The sequence below is a fragment of the Melozone crissalis genome, unplaced genomic scaffold (genome assembly GCF_028551555.1).
Source record: "Melozone crissalis strain CALT ecotype California unplaced genomic scaffold, PUWL_Pcris_2 ptg000032l_1, whole genome shotgun sequence".
NCBI classification, from domain to species: Eukaryota; Metazoa; Chordata; class Aves; order Passeriformes; family Passerellidae; genus Melozone; species Melozone crissalis.
Window position 1 is genome coordinate 3,811,369 of NW_026535810.1, and position 19,806 is coordinate 3,831,174.

Genomic DNA, 19,806 nt, shown 5'->3' on the forward strand with positions numbered 1-19,806 from the left:
CATGGCAGGGTGGCACTGGATGGGCTTTAAGGTCCCTTCCAGCTGGGGTTTGGGATCCCATGGGTGATGTTTCTATGAAACATCCCATTTAAAACACTGGAATTGGCAGAAGTCTCTGGAGAGTGAAGAAAGAGCAGCAAGGAACTTCCTCACTGGGAGCAGCTGTGGAGAAATAAATATTCTTTGTAATGGTCAGGAGGTTGAGCTGTGTTCAGACTTTGTTTTCCAACCTTTTCCTTTCTCTCTATCCCTCCCTTAGCCCTTCAGTCCTGATTTCCATTGCCCTCTTCATTTTTCTTCCCCTGAATTTTAGGAGGACAAAGCATAGAGAAAGCAAAGGTATTGAAAGAGGTGAGGAGAGACCGTGGGTGGGAGCTGGATGGGGAATGTTGTTTGGTTTGTTTTTTGGTTTATGGTGCTCTTTAGGGGTTTTTAAGCCCAAAAACTCCTTTTCTTTCCATTTTCAACATAATCATCGTCTCTGCTCTTTTGTCTGTGGTTTGCTCGTGGGCCCTTCCCTGAGGAATCACAACATGAGGAATCAGCACATGCTGCTGGTTATTCCCTCCCCAAGCCCAAAGTCTCTTTGAGTTTTCCTCCTGGGGACAATCCACTCCATGTCCTGTCCTGTCATATTTTCTGGAAAAATCCCTTCACCAGGATTTCTTCTCCTGGGAAGCTGAGAAGCCTCAGAGAAAAGGAAAACAATAATTATCCAATTGCTTCTCCTGTGTTGTGCTGCTTTGGAATGTGGTTTGAGATTTTTTTTATCCAACATGTGAATTGTTTTTACTTAATGACCAATCATGGTCCAGCTGTGTCAGGACTCTGAAGCAGTCACAAGTTGTTAATTAGTATCTTGTTAAGCCTTTTACAAGTATCCTTTCTCTGTTCTTTAGTATAGTTTTAGTCTAGCATAATATAATATAACATGATGTGATACGATATAGTATGATATAATATAGTATGATATAATAAAATATAGTATGATAAAATATAGTATATAATATAGTATGATATGATATAATATAGTATGATATAATATAATATAATATAATATAACATAACATAACATAACACAACATAACATAATACAACATAACATAATATAATATCATAAAATAATAAATTAGCCTTCTAAGAACATGGAGTCAGATTCTCATTTCCTCCTTCATCCTGAGGACCCTGAAGATGCCACATTGTCCCTCTGCTCCTGCTGGGTCCCTGAGCTGGGCTCTGATCAATGGCACTGCCCTGGAGGCTGCTCCAGAGGGATCACTTGGAAAACTGCCATCAAACTGGTTCTTTAGGAGCCATGGCATCCTCCACATCCTCCCTCGTGCCCCCCACACATTTCCACCTCCCCATCCCTCTGGGATGCTGCCAGACCCCCCTGGGCTCCTGTGCCTGTGGTGCTTGGCTGGTGGCTCTGTGTCTGCTGGTTGGGATTTGGGATTTGGGGAGGCAGATGGCTCTGGAGCTGGAGCTGAAGCTGTTCCAGCAATGTCACTCTGATTTCAGGCTCCTTCTGCCCTGTGGCTGATTTCTCCTGAAAGATAAAGAGATTTTGCCTCGTGGAGGCTGCTGCTCCTCTGTCAGCTTGGCTGGGAGCTGGCTCAGGATTCAGGAGCTGTCAGGGCAATCTCAGGAGGTCAGGCAGGGACAGATCTTCAGTCTCATTCCCATGGGAAATCAGGTTAACCAGCAGGGAAAGCCACGGGAGGGGGGAAAGGGAAGCATGGATTTATTCTTGCCTGTGGGAGGGATGGCACAGGGCTCTGCCATGCCAGGCTGCTTTACTCTGTTGTGATGCCCCCAGCTGGCTGGGATGTGGCTGGATTGAAGTGGGTATTCTGAGGTGCCTGTGGCTGTCAGATATCAGAGGGATGATCTACTGAATCCCTTTGGACCTGGGCATGAAAATCACTTGGTTCTTACCTTGGGTGCAGAGGCACAAAGGGGAGAAGCAGAACCCTGCATGCACAAATGCTTCTGTTGGGGTTTGGCCCTCCTTGCCTCCCAACACACAACAGAGCAGCACCTTTGCAAGAGGAGAATTTGTTACAGGCTGTGTAAACTTCCCTCTGGAAATTTGATGTGTTTCATTTCATTTTACAGGGCTCAGTGTTCTTGAGTTATGAATTGAAAGGGGGCATTGGGTAGAGCTCTCCCAATATTCAAACCTGAGGAAGGTGTGAGTTGGCAGGAGCACTTCAGCCTCCTGGAGCTGCTTGTTCTGGAAATGCATTGGCACAGGGTGCTCAGAGAAGCTGGGGCTGCCCCTGGATCGCTGCAAGTGTCCAAGGCCAGGTTGGATGGGGCTTGGAGCCACCTGGGACAGTGGAAGGTTGCTCAAGGCAGATGGTTGGAGCTGGATGATTTTTAAGGTCCCTCCAACCCAAACCATCCTGTGATCCTTGTTCGTCTGATCGATGTCCTGCTGCCCAACAGGGAAGTTTCTGCTTTGACACCTCCTCTTGTCCCCAGGATTGACCATTCCATGTTTCTGGAAGGCTCCATGAGACCACGGGGCAGCTCAGCATTACTGAGGGGCTTCTTTGAGCTGCAGTGGAAAAGAAAACCACCAAGCCAGAAAAGCAGTTAATTTAGAAAATATTTGTCCCCCATTCCCTGGGAGAAGTTTGTTCTTCCTTTGTTTCCTCACCTTTGAGGCACTGCCGTGGTGCCATGGAAGGTCCTCACTGGCAGGGGGTTCTCCAGTTATGACAACTTGATTTGAGAACATGCTTTTCATTAATGGTTTGCTGTGTGTGTAGCCAGGGGCATGTCTGAGCTGGATAATTGGATTTGGGAGGCCAGTGTTTGTACAATTGTGACACCTCTTGCTGTGAAGCCAATTTCTGCAGCGATGCAGCTGATCCAACATGGGGGCAATCTGTTCCAGCCTTTGTTCCAGGCATGTCTGACTGGTGGGAGAAGTAACCACAGTGAGAGACTTCCCTCATCAGCATGGCTGCTTCCAGCCCAAGGAAACAAAACCAAGACTTTGTTCTGTGTCTGAGATGGTCCAGGGAACAGCTGACAGCAGTGAGGCTCTGCAAAGTCTTGAGCAGCTTACAGGGATTTACTGTGTGTGTTCTTTTCTTGAGATCCTCTGTAAAACCCAAGAATTGTTTACTGAGGCCTGGAGCCCTTTGTTCCTCATTTCTGTTCTTACTAAATTCAAAAAGGAGAAATTGGCAGTAGGGTTTTGCCCACTTGATTTTGTTTGTTGTCCATACATCCCTTACAGGTACATTTTATGCCCCTTCAGTCTATGCTTAACTATTTCAAGCAATCCAAGTCTTCTTTGCTTTTCTTAAAAAAAATTTCCCCAGTACTCTTTGGATGCTCAGTTTTTAGATCCTAGCTGGTGATTCTGTCAAATTCAGAGTTTCAGAGCCTGCTCTGCCCTCAGACAGGGAAATGTCAGCTTTAATCCAGCCTTACACATTTTGGGTGAAATCCAGGCCTTGTGCAAGCTTGGTTTAGGCAGGAAGCTTTGGGCCTTGAGCTTCCCAGCAGCTCTGAGGTGTTTGCATGGCTGAAGCTGCACCAGATCTGAGCTAAAACCAAAACCACATTGGTAACTGAGTGTGGTGAGTGACTGCTGAGCACAGCATGTGTGCAGGGGGAGCTGCTTCCTCTCTGTCTAATGGCCTCAAGAAATAAATAAGGAACATGTTGTTTATTATTTTATCTGCACACAGGGATGAGATTCTCAGTCCCAGCTCCCTGGGTTTGGTTGGTGTGCTCAGTTTCTGCTGTGGCTTTTGTGCTTCCTGCTCTTGCCTTTCCCTTCACTGTCCCATGTCCTGCCTGGCTTCCCCAGCTCTTCCCTCAGCCACTGAAATGTTTTTTATTCCCACACCTCCCTGAGAGCAGCCCTGGCAGGGGCTGAGGCTGCCATGGAGCTCCTTGGGTCGTTCTCAGAATCCCAGAGTGGGTGGGGTTGGAAGGGACAGGGAAACCACCCAGTCCCACCCCTTGCCATGGGCAGGGACACCTTCCACCAGGAGGGATGGTCAGCCTGGAGAATGGGGAGTTCCAGGGAGAGCTCAGAGCCCCTACCATGGCCTAAAGGGGCTCCAGGGGAGCTGGAGAGGGACTGGGAACAAGGGATGGAGGGACAGGACCCAGGGAATGGCTCCCACTGCCAGAGGGCAGGGCTGGATGGGATATTGGGAATTGGGAATTGTTCCCTGTGAGGATGGGCAGGCCCTGGCACAGGGTGCCCAGAGCAGCTGGGAATGCCCCTGGATCCCAGGCTGGACAGGGCTTGGACCACCCTGGGACAGTGGAAGATGTCCCTGACATGGCACTGGAGCATCTTTCAGGTCTCTCCCAACCCAAACCATTATATAATGCTGTGATTCTGTGTAGGCAGGATTGTGCAGGGTCTGGGCTCTGTTAAGCTGTGTGAGAGCAGAAATGGGCTGCACTGATGAGTTTGATGCTCCATAAGGTGCTGGGTGCTGAAGAACTGCCCAGGCTCAGCCAGAGTTCCATGGGCTGTGTCTGTAGGGAAAGGGAGACATCTCCCACAGGGACAGTGAGGAGAGAGAACTCTGACAGAGGCTGATAGAACAGAGTTCTGTGCTTTTGAAGAGTTTGGGACCCAAAATCTCTGTGTTTCTCTTTAAACAGAGAGCAGCAGCCCCTCACAGCTCTGCAGTGGTTGCTGCATGAGCTTTTCTGGGCTGCATGGCAGGATTGTCAGTGAAGCTGTCAGGAGAGCCTCTGACATCAGCTTCACAGAGCAACTGTCATGATGAAAACAGCCTTGGGTAGTTAATTAATCCTTCTGTAGATAGAAGGTTTGATGTGCACCAGCAGTGCTGTGGGATCTTTCTCGGAGGGAAATAAAGTCTGTGACAGGACCATGGTGAGCAGGGAGGCTTGTTATCCTTACAGTTCAATTCTGCAAGGAAAAATAAATACAGTCTTCTGCTTGGTGGGTTGTGTTGGTGGGTGAGTGCAGGTGGGGAAGGATCCCTGGGGAATACCAGGGAATGTCACTTCCTCTGTGTTCAGGAAGATGAAGCAGGCAAGCCTTATAAATATGATTGTCTGCCAAAAGATTTTGAGAATATAGAAACTATAAGCAAGATTGAAATGAAAGCAAGCTCTGAGATACCTCAGTTACTGAACAACTGGAAAACAATGGTGTGGCCAGCTGAAGGTGATCCCCTTTTGATGGAACAACACCCTCTGCCTGCAGACAGGCCCAAGGGTCAGAGCAGACCCTACAGCTTGGCAGAAGGGGCCCAAAGAGGAGTTTTTAGGGTTTAAAATGTAACACAGGATGGTAATGTAATGATTCTTATAGGCTGTATGTAAATGCTGTAGGATTTGTATCTTGTACTAGATTGGTTAGTGAGGATTAGAATATTCAAGACAGAAGAAAATTTATTGTATCATAATGGGAACCTCACTCTCTTATGCTTTTGCTCTCTTGCCCTTTTGCTCTCTCACCCTCTCATCCTCTCTCCCCCTCTCTTCTCTCAGCCTGCTCTGAGCTGTGTTTGGCAGCTCCCAGCAGGGCCCTGCACCCAGGCCCTTTGCAATAAACCCCAAATTCCACAACCTGGCTGCAGAGATCTCTCATCTCCATCCGTCCTGACTGTCCTACCCCCAACGCTCCGACACTCTGCTTACAGGATGGCAGAGGACGTCCCTTCCCTAGAAATAAAATTATAAATCCATGCAGCACAGGAAGAGCGTGGAAAGCCACCAACCCTGCCGTGTGTCTCTGCAGGTGTGGAGGGGCACGCTGGCCCGGCTGCGCTACCGGCGGACGCGGGCGGCGCTGACCATCGTGCGGCACTACCGGCGGCACAAGGTGCGCGCCCACCTGCGCGAGCTCCTGCGGCGCTTCCGCGGCGTGCGCGACCTGCCCGACCGCGGCCGCTCCATCCCCTGGCCCGCCCCGCCCAAGGTGCTGCTCCGCTTCCAGGAGGCCCTGCAGAACATCTACCACAGGTACAGCCCTATTTGTTGGGGAAGATTATTAGAATTAAATGGTCGGTGGAGCATGAGACTCTTCTCAGGGTCGTGGGTTCATGCCCCATGTTGGGTGCCAATATATTGGAATTAAATCCCAATATTGCTGGATGGAACGTGCCTGGGCTTGTCTGACCCTTGCTGCTTGACCAAGGGTGGCAGCTGTGGTGGTTTCACCTCACAGACACCTTTGGCTGGCTGGATATTGCAGCAAAAGTGAGGGTGCCACCTCAGGGGTCTCTTCCCTGACTGACCCTTCCCCAGGATGGAGCTGCCCCACGTTGGGTGCCAATATATTGTAATTAAATACCAATATAGCTGGATGGAACGTGCCTGGGCTCATCTGGCCCTTGCTGCTTGACCAAGGGCAGCAGCTGTGGTGGTTTCACCTCAGAGACACCTTTGGCTAAGCTGGATGCTGCCGCTGGCACTTGGGACAAGTCCAGGCATGCAGGAGCTCAGGTTTACCTCTGGAGGGAAGGCTTCAAGGCGAAGTGAAGGAAAGGAGGCGGTTCTGATGGAGGGTTTGGATCCAGAGCTTTATTCCTGGCCCTCAGGCCTCTGAATCCCGCAACAGCTCCAACAGAACAAGAACCGTGTGGTTGCTGTGTCTTTTAACCCCAGGGAGAGGGGCAGGGAAGGGGTAGGGATCCCACCAACCAGGTGAGGGGGGGGAAGTCTCAGGGGACAAATGACACCTGGATGGCCCAATGTCCCCAGGGCTGAGAGGCATCTTTTGAACCTCACCAATCACACCACGTTAACAAAGGATTAACCCTTAAAAGCAATAGCTTGTTGCATATTCATACACCTCATACAAGATGCATAAATTCCATTCAAACAAAGGATTCTGTCTGGTCAGTGTCAACTTCTTCCTCTTAATCCTAAAGGCATCTTCATGGCTGAGCAAAGTGGGAAGAAGTTCGTTTCTTCTGATAAGGGAGCAATAAATTCTTTTTCTCTGAAAGATTTAGGTGTCCTGTGGCTGCTATCTCGCTGCGAGTCCTTTCTTTTAAAAGTATCTTACATAGCATAGTTTCTGTTTTAACATTTTGTTATAACCTAAAACTAAGTTTAACACACTACTAAAACAATTAATACAGCATCACTTTCTAACATAACACATGTAATATTCACTTGAATATTTGCAAAAAGCCAATCATAAAATACACATTTTTCACAAAGGACAAATGATCCAAATCTCAGGCCCAAGAGCATAAACAACGAAGGCTGAAGAGAGAAAAACAAGGATGGGACTGCATAACCTAAAGTTGTAATTGGACAATTAATTGCAATATGCTAATAGACCAAAACATATAAAAGTGTGAGACCAAATGACTGGTGGGGCATTTTGTGACCATTTTGGGTTCACCTGGGATGTGGCCCTGGCTGGGCTCTTGTACTACCCAAAGTGGATCCATTGAGGCCTCCTAATAAATCCCTATTTGTTCTTTATCTCCTCTAGTCCCTGTTCTAGGTCAGCCTTCACAAGGTATCAGTCCCAGGGACATCTGGCTGAAGGACATGATTTAGGTGTCACTGGCTTCATGCCCTTGACCAGGCAGATAATTCTGATCCAAAGATTTATTGTTGAATCACAGAATCCCAGGTCTTAAAGCCCATCCAGTTCCACCCCATGCCATGGACAAGGGCATCTTCCACCAGACCAGGCTGTTCCATTGTGATAAACATTGTGTTTCCTTCCTTGGCCCCTTTCTGGTTGGTTTTGGAAAGAAAGAGCAGCTGCTCTTGGATGAGAGGGAAGAGAAAAATAATCTTCTGGATTTCTTGTAGTAACCTAGTGTTTTTCTGCAGTAAAATGAGTGATGTTCCCCTTGTCACCCATGTTCTGTGTGCAGAACAGGTGTTTGTACCTTCATTAAACTCCCAGTATCTAAAGGCTGGTGATTTTTTTTCCTCTGGGAAGCTGTAGGCAAAGTAGCTACGATTCCAGTTTGAGAAATGATGACTTGTGAAAGTGGCTGAATAAGAGAAATGTTGGCTGGAGGGGCTTTCAGAGACCTCCTGTCCAGCCATCAGCTTGCAGGGCAGTTCCAGCAGCTCTAGATCAAGTCAGCTTTGTTATTTTCTCCAGCTGTCTCCTTCAGAAGAGACATCCATCCACCCACAGCCTGTCTGGGGAGAGAGTCCTGCTTTCACAATTAGCTCAGATATCAGAACTACAGAATTTTAGCTGCTAAAAAGCCTTTTTATAGCATTAACCCTGGAGTTCTGCTGCTGCTGCTGAAGGCTGGGGTGTGGTGTGGGGCCATGCATGGGCTGCCCTGCCCTGTTCCATGGTGCAGCTGGAGCTGAGGGGCCAAACTCAGCTGTTAGAGGAGAATTGTGCTGTAAATGAGCCCAAAAATGGCCTTGCATACACTTGATTGCCAACAGATGCACCAGTGGTTGACTTGTGGGTGTGGGATGGGGAGTGATGAGTATTTATATATAAATACCTTTTGTGAAGGTATTTATATATACCTTCATATATGTATATATATTATATGTATTATATATTTTAATATATTGTATATTATAAAAAGTGTTTTATATATTATATATAGAATACTAATATATATTAATATATACTTAAATATAATATTATATAATATTATATGATATTATATGATACAATACAATTGTGAAAGTATTTATATACACCTTCATATATGTATATATATTATATATATTATATATTTTAATATATTGTATATTATAATATGTGTTTTATATATAATACATAATACTAATATATATTAATATATACTTTAAATATTACATTATATTATATTATATTATATTATATTATATTATATTATATTACATGATACAATACAATTCAATGCAATGCAATGCAATACAATAGAATGCAATACATTACTTTAAAACATAAGTGGCCTTTGCAGCTTGGGGAATGCCTGGGCAGGACTCTGAGGTGTCCTTGTGGTGCTGCTCTTGTCCTTCCTGGTTGAGCTCCAGGCTGGGGCTGAGGCAGACCCTGCTCTTGCTCTGGTGGCAGGTGGAGAGCGGCCGAGCTGATCCGGAGCGTTCCCCCAGAGGTGCTGCCCCAGCTGAGGGCCAAGGTGGCTGCCATGGAGCTGCTCAAGGGCCACAGGGCTGACATTGGCCTCCAGAGAGCCTGGCAGGGCAACTACATCGCACTGGTGAGTGAAGGGACCCGGCCTCAGGGGGCTGGAAGGGGAAAATTCAGGAAAATGATTGTTGGTTTATTGGGAGGGGAAGTAATTAGAGATTTCCTCTGTTCATGTGGGTTTAAAACTTTGACTTCCAGTGCACTAGGAGTGATTTTTGTGAATAAAGCAGTGCCATCAGCTGTCTCTGCAAACAGGCAGAGCCAGGCTTCACTGAGTGACTGAAATGCTGGATAGAGTGGAAAACACAGGGACTGAAAGAAATTCTCTCTAGGCATATTTGATTACTTCCCTTTACTCTATCCTCCCTTAGAGCATTTTGGTGTGTCAAGGTTTGCTTTCCCAAAGCACAGAAGGGTAGAGGGAGCCATGTCCTGAGCCTGTCTCTGCTTTTCCAGAAACCAGACAGGGCCCAGAGCTCAGGCTCCTTCACCCCCGTGGCCAACGAGCTGAAGCGCAAGGACAAGTACATGAACATCCTCTTCTCCTGCCACGTGCGCAAGGTAACGGGGCTGGGGGTGTCCAGGGACCAGGAGTGACCCTGGGGTGCTGGGACAGCACTTCAGAGCCCTTCCAAGGAGCTGCATCAGGGATTTTTGGGTGGAGCAATGTTGGGTGGCTGCTGGGGCCTCATCTTGTCAATTGTTGAGTCCCTGCCCATGCAGAGTGTTGGAACTGAATGGTCTTTAAGAACCCTTCAACCCAAACCATTCCATGATTTCATTATAAAATCACTTCCTTCTGCATAACTGGTTTGGGTCTGATTTTTTTTTTGTAGCAGAATTGGATTTTTTGTTAACTTGGTTGGAAGGTTTAAACAACTAATTAAAAAACAGTCTTGCTTAATTGTTGTGGGTAGCTCCTAATGATGCCGCTTGGAATATCAGGGAAAGATATTTTTAGTTTTACAAAGCCAACAGACAAACTCAATTTTAGTGGTAGGCCAGTGCTGTGGGTGTTCAGGTGTTTTTAAGAAGCTGTATATTGTTTTTATTTGTAAATACTGCAGTTGGTCCCCATGTGCACATTTATTCCTTATGGTTCTGCAGATCTAGACAATTCATCCTGCAGCACAAGATTTCATTTTATAATAAAACTTTGCAAGTGATAGTGAGTTGTATTGTTTATTCAACAGTGATTTGTGTTCATAAAAATAGAAATCTCTTCTTGCTTTCCAAGCAAAAATATCTCAGTGGAGTTGGTTGCTGTGACCACATTCTCTGTAAGGATGTGGTTCATAGGATTAAGGGAAGAGCAGCCCAGTCTAAATCCAAACTTCCTCTTTACAACCTCCCAGCTCTTGGTCTGAACCTCCCTGAGGGACAGAAAAATGCAGAATCTTGCTGGCTTTTTTCAGGTTAAGCTGAAAACAAAATAATTCCTCTTCTAACTCATTTAATGAAATTGTTGCAGTTCCTGGCTAAACTGGGATCACTGTAGAAAGGACAATATTCAGTTATTAGAGATGTGATGGAATGATGGTGAGGGAATCACTGGGGTCTGTGTGTGATGGACACAGTGTGGGAGTTTTATTTTATCACTGCTATGCAGCTCTCCAGCCTTTAAATCCTTGTGTTTCTCTTGCTCCTGGTTCAGCTCTCAAGGATAATCTCCTGTGCAAGCACAGGGCAAAGCACATTCCTGAAGCACAGATCCACATTTCATCCTGTTCCCCAACAGCCAGGACAGAGCTCCTGCCTCCAGACAAGTCTCAGAGCAGCATTTCTTGGGTTTAGTGTATGGAGGAATCTCTGAGCATTCCATGTTTCTGTACTGTGACTGTGCTGGAAAGATCCAGTTTTTGTGGGTTTGTTGCATTGAGATGCCAGCACTTCAATAGTAGAAGCAGAATGGGGATGGAATAGGTGTTACCCACCATAAAGTGGATTTCTCCTGAGCCTGAAAGCCTTTCAGTGCTCTCAGAGGCAAAGCTTTAAAGCTGTGGGTGCATTAAAAGGGCAGCTCAGCTGAAATCACAAATATGGCAGGGTTATAGACTTGCATCTATGTGGGTTTTAAATTATCTTGTAACTTCTTTTAACTTCTGAAAGGTTAAATTGTTGCTTTCTTTTCACAGAGAGGTAGGACTTGTAAAATCAGGGTGCCCCCAACATCTGGGAATGATTGGCATCTGACTCCATTGATTCAGAAGGCTGAACAATTGCTTTATTTAATCATATCATATCATATCATATCAAATCATATCATATCATACATTATACTACACTATATTAAAGAGATGCTATACTACAAAGAGTATTGAAGAAAACTCATGACTGTCTCCCAACAGTCAGGACACAGCTTTCCCCGATTGGCCCAAGGAAAAATTTGGCTCAATTTTTCCCCAATTGGCCAAGGAAACAAAACAATCCTCAGCAGAATCCAACTGACAAATCACTCCAGGTAAACAATCTCCATAACGCATTCCACGTGTGCAAAAACTACAGGAGCAGCAAGTAGAGATAAGAATTGTTTTTCTCTTCTTCTCTCTGTGCTTCTCCAGGAAAAATTCCTGTGAGGGAGAATTATGGCTCTCTGTTCAGAGAGTGTGAATGCCACAGACTTGATCCCCTGCTGGCCTGCTGAGTTAGGGATTCCTGGCATGGCTTTGGAGCTATCAGCACTTCCCATCCCTGGCAGTGTCCAAGGCCAGGTTGGATAGGGCTTGGAGCACCCTGGGACAGTGGAAAGTGTCCCTGCCATGGCAGGGGTGGCACTGGGTGATCTCCAAACACAAACCACTCCATTGATTCCCCGGAGCGCAGCTGAGGACAAGGCTGCAGCACTGTGCCATCTCATGGATGTGTAAGCCTGGTGATTGCAGAGCATCTCCATGTCACAAATGCAAACTATTCCATCCAAAACCATTCTGGGATGTGGCTCCTCCCTCAGGGAGCCATTTGTCTTCTGCCTGTATAGACAGGAAATGTCCGAGGGAGCAGTGCAGGGAACACAAACACTGCTGAAACGGGAAGGTTAACAGGACAAGGCTTTGACATTTGAGAATTTAGCATTTCCCTTTCCAAGCAAGGCACTTCCTCAGGTCACGTTTGTGGATCTGCAGGCAGAGGAGCACTGAGGGCTGTTGGACAGGAGTGACTCTGCTCTGACCGGCAGGAGCACAGCTGGGAACAGCCCTTGCCCTTCCCAGGAAACAATTTCCATCCTAAACTGTTTAAAATGAAAGTCTTTCTCTTATCAGAAGTACAAGTTTTGGCATCCTGCCTCTTACCCCAGAGTAGAGGCAGTCCCTGGGTGACCCTCAGTGCTGGGACAGGGGGAAGCTCTCCTCATTGCTGCATTCTTCCCTTTGAATTTTTAACAAATTAATTTTTAAATAAATCATCAGGTTTCTTCTCTTTAACCTTGACTGCCCCATGTCCAACCTGTTGGATTATAGGTTTTTTTGGTTTAGAGATAATTGAAAGGTGTTTTAAAATTTTTTATTTTATTTTGAGTTTTATGAAGGTATTTATATATACCTTCATATATATGTATATATATAATATATATTATATGTTTTTATAAACTGTATATTATAATATGTATGTTATATATTATATCTAAAAGATTAATATATGATTATATATTTTATATATAATAGTATATAGTATAGTATAGTATAGTATAAAATATAATAGTATATATAATATAATATAATATAATATAATATAATATAATATAAATATAATATTTGTTTTTTATATGTAACAAATATTTTCTATAAATTCATTTTCCACATTACCAAGCCCTATTGGCCCAGGATGGCACTTGGTGCTGGCACATTCAGCCTGGCCCAGTGCTCAGGGCACATTTGTCACTTCTCTCATGTTAAATATATATTATAATAATATATATTACATATATATGTATAATAATATTTATAAATTATATTATATATTATATATTTTTATATTGTATCTATAATTGTTTTGTATATTATATATAATATTAATATATATGAATATATATGATATATAATATAATTAAATATAAATATCAAATATAAAAATATATAACATTTGTTTTCTATATATAACAAATATTACCTATAAATCCATTTTCCACATTACCAAGCCCTATTGGCCCAGGGTGGCACGTGGTGCTGGCACATGCAGCCTGGTCAGTGCTCAGGGCACATTTGTCACATCTCTCATGTTAAATATATATATATATATAATAATATATATTATGAATAAATAAATAAATAAATATAAATATAATATGTATAATATATATGTATAATAATATATATTATATATTCTATTAATATATAATATAATTAAATATAATATAATATAATATAATATAATATAATATAATATTATATTATATTATATTATATTATATTATACAATATATAAAATATACATAAATATATAATATTTGTTTTTTATATATAACAAATATTACCTATAAATCCATTTCCCACATTTCCAAACCCTATTGGAAATGCCAGGGTGGCACATGGTGCTGGCACTTGCACCTGGCCCAGTGCTCAGGGCACATTTGTCACATCTCTCATGTTAAACCTGGTTCCTGTTTGCCGGTTGTGTTTGATCTCTGCTGAAAATTGACTCACGTGAAGCTTTAACAGGGGCCTGCAGAGTGAATTATAGAAATGAAATTGTAATTATCAGGTGATTTCGTTGCTTCCCTTAAATAATTCTCCTGAACAAAGTAGCAATTGACAAAAAAGACTGTTAGAGTTCATCTGTGTTTTATTTTCATGATTCAGCTTCTTTGAGGACTCCTGAGCAAAAACTGTGCTGCTCCTGCTCTTCCCTGAGGCAAGAAGGTGTTGGTGGGAAGGTGTTGAAGGGCATTTTGGTGAGCTGGCTGAATGTTTTATTTCTGAAGCAGCATCAGCCTTGCTCTGTGGCTTCCTTCAGCTACTGAGTCACCAAACCACACGTGAAATAGTTGTTAAGTGTCAACAGCAATGTCAGGTGTCAGCTCTTGGAAATGTTCAGTCTAATGCACTTCTTTCCTTGCACAGAAAACACATGAAAAGCAAAAATACTGAGCAACTTGAGCAGACACAGGTGGAGCCCAAAGCTCACCCATTTAAACACTTTTATGAGTAGAGCACACCTGTGACTTGTCAGATATTGACTCATTAAATTCACTGACACAGGATATTTTAGCTGATGACATTGATCTAATGAGTTCTTCAGGAAGAATTTAGAAGATTCTAGATCAGGAAGAACTTCCTGGAAAGGGTGGTCAGGATTTTGGCAGGGATGGAGTCCCCATCCCTGCAGGTGCCCAAGGAACACCTGGATGTGGCACTCAGTGCTCTGGGCTGGTGACAAGGTGGGGATTGGGCACAGATAAGACTTGGTGGGCTGAGAGGGCTTTTCCAACCTCAATAATTTTGTGGTTTTAAGTCTAAGAAGTTAATTTATTCCAGGAACTGCTCTCCAAGTTTTGAGCTGCTGGTGAAGTTTTATTTGCCTGTGTGGGGGCCCAATTTCAGCAGCTTGAGCTGAATAATAATGGGGGGCTCTGTTTGGAGCAGTTTTTGCAGGAGGGTTGGGAACGGCTTTGAAGCCTCACTGGGGGAGGGGAATGAGCTGTGTGCTTGCTTCCCTGCAGCAGGTACAGGTAGAAGCAGGTCATTCCTGCCTTTGGAAAAATCCATCTTTCCTGAGCATTGTGCTGCTCTTCACTTTTTCAAAGGAAATTTTCAAGATTTTTGCCTTAGGAGAAACCAAATGCATATTTCATGCAAACCTCCAGATTTTGTTGGATCACCTAGGAAACAACTCTCTCTCTTTATTTTCTTTAGAGTAAGGTTTTTTCTTCCCAGTTTTCCCTTGTCACTTGTGGCACCAAGCTCCATTGACAGGATCATCTCTTTCAAAGGCCCCTTCAGTGTCCAGAGGCCATTGGCAGAAACCTGAAAAACTTCCTTGAAGATTTTACAGCTCTTTGCCAGATCTTCATTCCCCCACAAGCTTGTCAGGAAGCTAAATTAGGACTGATTCCCATTTGGATCAACAAGATATAAATACAGAATGCCCAGAAGGTGCAGAGAACACAATGCTGGGAAGGGCTGTTCGCCAGGAGGGAATGAGCTGTAGCTGAGAACAGAAGGCCTGTCCTTACTCCTACAAGCCCAATAGTGGTATTTGCATTTTGTGTGCAATTTTGAGTGCAAATTTGTGGGTGCAAATTTGTGTGAGTCCCTTCTGTGCCTGCTCCCCACTGGGACAGTTTTTACTTTAATCCACAGCAGTATTGTTTACCCAAATGCATTGTAAGTGCATGAGGCACCTGGAGCTTGGAAAAAGCTGGAATGATGTGAGATTTTGCTTCTCAGGTGAGATGAGCTGCTGGGCCTCACCTTTGGTTCATTTCTTTAGCTGAATTTTAATACTAAAACCAGCAGGGAGCCGTGAGAAAATAGTGGGATTGAAACCATGCCTGTAGAACTCCCACAATATTGGCTTGGAATACAGTTTTGGGGTACTCCAAAATATATCAGCAGGGGCTGAGGGTGAATCCAGGTGTGTCAGAGGCCAAGGACACCTGGTTTGGATCAGCAATAGTGTGGCAGCAGGAGCAGGGCAGTGACTGTCCCCTGAGCTGGCACTTCTGGGGCACCTCCAGTGCTGGGGTCAGCTCTGGGCACCTCATGGTGAGAAGGACCTGGAGGGGCTGGGGGTGTCCAGGGCAGGGAATGGAGCCCCAGTGGGGGCTGAGGGAGCTGGGAAGGGGCTCAGCCTGGAGCAAAGGAGGCTCAGGGGACCCTTGTGGCTCTGCACAGCTCCTGCCAGGAGGGGACTGTGACCGTGTTCACTGGGGTCTTAGGATGAGGGAAGAGACGAGGATCTGACTCCATGTTTCAGAAGGCTGATTTATTATTTTATTATATATATTATATTAAAACTATACTAAAAGAATAGAAGAAAAGGTTTCATCAGGAGGCTAGCTAAGAATAGAATAGCAAAGAATGATGACAAAGGCTTGTGGCTTGGACCCTCTGTCTGACTCAGCTGACTGTGATTGGCCATTAATTAGAAACATGCAATGTGGGCCAATCCTAGATGCACCTGTTGCATTCCACAGCAGCAGATAATAATTGTTTACATTTTGTTCCTGAGTCCTCTCAGCTTCTCAGGAGGAAAAATCCTAAGGAAAGGAATTTCCATAAAAGATGTCTGTGACAGGGACAGCCAGGGGGGTCGGGCTGTGCTCCAGGGAACAGGGACAGGAGCAGAGGGAACAGCCTCAGAATGGGCCAGGGGAGGTTGGATTGGATATTGGGAAAATTTCTTCACAAAAAGAGTGCTCAGGTTTGGCACAGCTGCTCAGGGCAGTGGTGAAGTCCCATCCCTGGGGACAGGGGTCAGTGGCAGCCTTGGCAGTGCTGGAGGAACAATTGGGCTTCATGATCTCGGAGGGCTTTTGCAGCCTTTCTGGCTGAGTGTGCTTCTCATCTCTGCTTCCTATCTCTGCTTCCCAGACAGCAGCCACAGCACTTCCTGCCCTGGGGTGGCTCTGGTGTCACAGCAGCAGAAATCTGCTCCCTTTGTCACCAGGGGCTGGGGTGGGACAGCAGCCAGGCAGGGTCATGGCAGTGCCCAGGGAGTGTTCACTGTGTCAGATTCCGCAAATAAATCACAGGAAATCAATTACTTGATTGATCTGAGCATTGATCTGAGCTCTGGGGGGCAGATCCAGCCCCAGGGACTGGGCTTTGGTTCAGCTCCCAGGACCTGGAGTGTGGAGAGCCCAGAGCTTCCCCAGGTCCTGGTGGAGGAACTCGTGCTGTGTCACTGACATCTTTTATGAAAAATCCTTTCCTTGGGATTTTTCCTCCTGAGAAGCTGAGAGGCCTCAGGAACAAAATGCAAACAATGATTATCTGCTGCTGTGGAATGCAACAGGTGCATCTGGGATTGGTCTCATGTGGTTGTTTCTAATTAATGGCCAATCAAAGTGAGCTGGCTCAGACTCTCTGTCAGAGACACAAGCCTTTGTTGTCATTCCTTCTTTTTCTATTCTTAGCCAGCCTTCTGATGAAATCCTTTCTTTTAGCATAGTTTTAATATAATATATATCATAAAATACTAAATCAGCCTTCTGAAACATGGAGTCAGATCCTCATCTCTCCCTCACCCTCAGACCCCTGTGAGCACTGTCACAGAGCTGCTCTGCTCCAGCACCCACCATGTGGCACCAGGCACTCCTAACCTACTTTCTCAGGGCCATTCAGTGTTTCATAGCCTTTAGGCTTTTTTTCTGCCATTCATCTGCTTCCCAAAATAATCCTGGTTACTCAGCATCTCTTCCTGTGAGATTCCCAGGCCCTCAATCTTGTTCTTCACCTTCTCTGAAGCACCAGATTGTCCTTCACACTCAGCACCCTGGTCCTTCCCAGGCTGTTCCAGGTGAACCATGGCTCCCAGGACATTATTCCCATGTTGTTCCTGTGCCAACATTCTGCTTTTTCTGAGCTGCCTCATGTCTGTGTGCCAAGATCTCTCCAGAGCTGTCTGAAATCATCCTCGGTTGCTTTTTCTGAGTCAGTGCCGTTAATGTAAAGCTGTCACAGAGCTCCCCAATTTGCATTTTTTGCCTTTATCTGCTCTGAACTTTGTCACTCTGCTGCCTCCTGACTGAGGATATTTAAGTTCTCCTCTTGTCTCCTGATTTCACCCTGGAAAATCCTATTTCTGATCATCCTCCTCACGTCTTCCCCTTGTCTCCCGTTCTCAGTCGATTAATAAATATCTCAGTGACTGTGATACAACCATGACTTGGGTTTTGCCTCAGTGAAAAACAATTTCTACTTTGTGTCCTACTTTCTTAGACACTTCCAAAAAAACTTTACGTCCTGCCTGCTGAGTGTTTAGTGCTGAGGTGGAGCTCAGAGAGAGCTCAGAGCCCCTTCCAGGCCTAAAAAGGCTCCAGGAGAGCTGGAAAGGGACTGGGGACAAGGGATGGAGGGACAGGACCCAGACCAAGGATGGCTCAAAGCCTCAGGTCTGGACTTGGCTCTGCAGGGCAGGGATTCTCCATTTGGGGTTCCCAAAACTCCTGGGTAATGTGGGGACCACTTGTTCAGGGCTTGGATGTGGTTGGGGAAGCATCTGGCCTTGGTTTGAGTGAAAACTGGAATTTCCCAGCTCTGCTGGGTGACTGGGAATGTTGCTCCTCTGTCTCTGTATAATGGGATTCCAGGGACCCTGATCCCTTTGCAGTGCTCCAAGGTCCAAGGGGAAAACCTGTTTAGGAGCTGTGTAGGTTTGGGGTCATTTTGTGTGAGTTTGGGGTCATTTTGTGTGAATTTGGGGTATTTTTGTGTGACTTTGGGGTATTTTCTGTGAGTTTGGAGTATTTTTCTGTGAATTTTGGCTGTTTGTGAGTTTAGGGTGTTCGTTTTGTGACTTTGGGATACTTTTGTGTGACTTAGCAGTATTTTGGTGTGAATTTTGGCTGTGAGTTTAGGGTGCTTGTTATGTGACTTTGGGGTATTTTTGTACACGTTTGGGGTATTTTTGTGTGAGTTTGGGGTATTTTTGTACAAAATTGGGGTATTTTTGTGTAAGTTTGGGGTATTTTTGTGTGTGTTTGGAGTATTTATGTGTGACTTTTGGCTGTTTGTGAGTTTGGGGTATTTTTGTGTGACTCTGGGGTATTTTTGTACAAGTTTGGGGTATTTTTATGTGAATTTTAGCTGTTTGTGAGTTTAGGATCTGTGCTGTGTGACTTTGGGGTATTTTTGTACAAATGGGGTATTTTTGTGTGAGTTTGGGCTGTCTGTGAGTTTAGGGTGTGTGTTATGTGACTTTGGGGGACTTCTGTGTGAGTTTGGAGTGATTTTGTGTGAATTTTGGCTGTGTGTGACTTTAGGGCATTTGTTTTGTAACTTCGGGGTATTTTTGTACAAGTTTGGGGTATTTTTGTGTGACTTTTGGCTGTTTGTGAGTCTAGGTTGTTTGGTATGTGACTGGGGTATTTTTGTGTGAGTTTGGAGTATTTTTGTACAAGTTTGGGGTATTTTTGTATGAGTTTGGGGTATTTTTGTGTGAATGTTGTCTCTGAGTTTAGGGTGTGTGTTGTGTGACTTTGGGGTATTTTTGTGTGTGTTTGGGGTATTTTTGTGTGAGTTTGGAGTATTTTTGTGTGAATTTTGGCTGTTTGTGAGTTTAGGGTGTTTGTTTTGTGACTGGGGTATTTTTGTACAAGTTTGGGGTATTTTTGTGTGAATTTGAAATATTTTTATGTGAATTTTGGCTGTTTGTGAGTTTAGGATGTGTGCTGTGTGACGTTGGGGTATTTTTGTACAAATGGGCTATTTTTGTGTGAGTTTGGGCTATTTTTGAGTGAGTTTGGGGTATTTTTGTGTGAATTTGGAGTATTTTTGTGTGAATTTTGGCTGTTTGTGAGTTTAGGGTGTTTGTTTCATGACTGGGGTATTTTTGTACAAGTTTGGGGTATTTTTGTGTGAGTTTGGAGTATTTTTGTGTGACTTTGGCTGTTTGTGAGTTTAGGGTGTGTGTTGTGTAACTGGGGTATTTTTCTGTGAGTTTGGAGTATTTTTGTCTGAATTTGGAGTATTTTGGTGTGAATTTGGAGTATTTTTGTGTGAGTTTGGACTATTTGAATGTGAATTTTGGCTGTTTGTGACTTTAGG

The 19,806-nt window shown here is 44.6% G+C and overlaps 1 protein-coding gene across 1 annotated transcript in view; it reads left to right on the forward strand.

The window, feature by feature from the left end:
- The window catches only part of MYO1D (myosin ID), a 176,712-nt gene that overhangs the window by 85,196 nt on the left and 71,710 nt on the right, over positions 1 to 19,806 (forward strand). Inside the window, exons 17-19 of the mRNA XM_054281490.1 lie at positions 5,759 to 5,982; positions 9,026 to 9,170; positions 9,557 to 9,661. Coding sequence (XP_054137465.1) covers positions 5,759 to 5,982; positions 9,026 to 9,170; positions 9,557 to 9,661 — 474 coding nt within the window. The remainder of the gene's footprint in view (positions 1 to 5,758; positions 5,983 to 9,025; positions 9,171 to 9,556; positions 9,662 to 19,806) is intronic.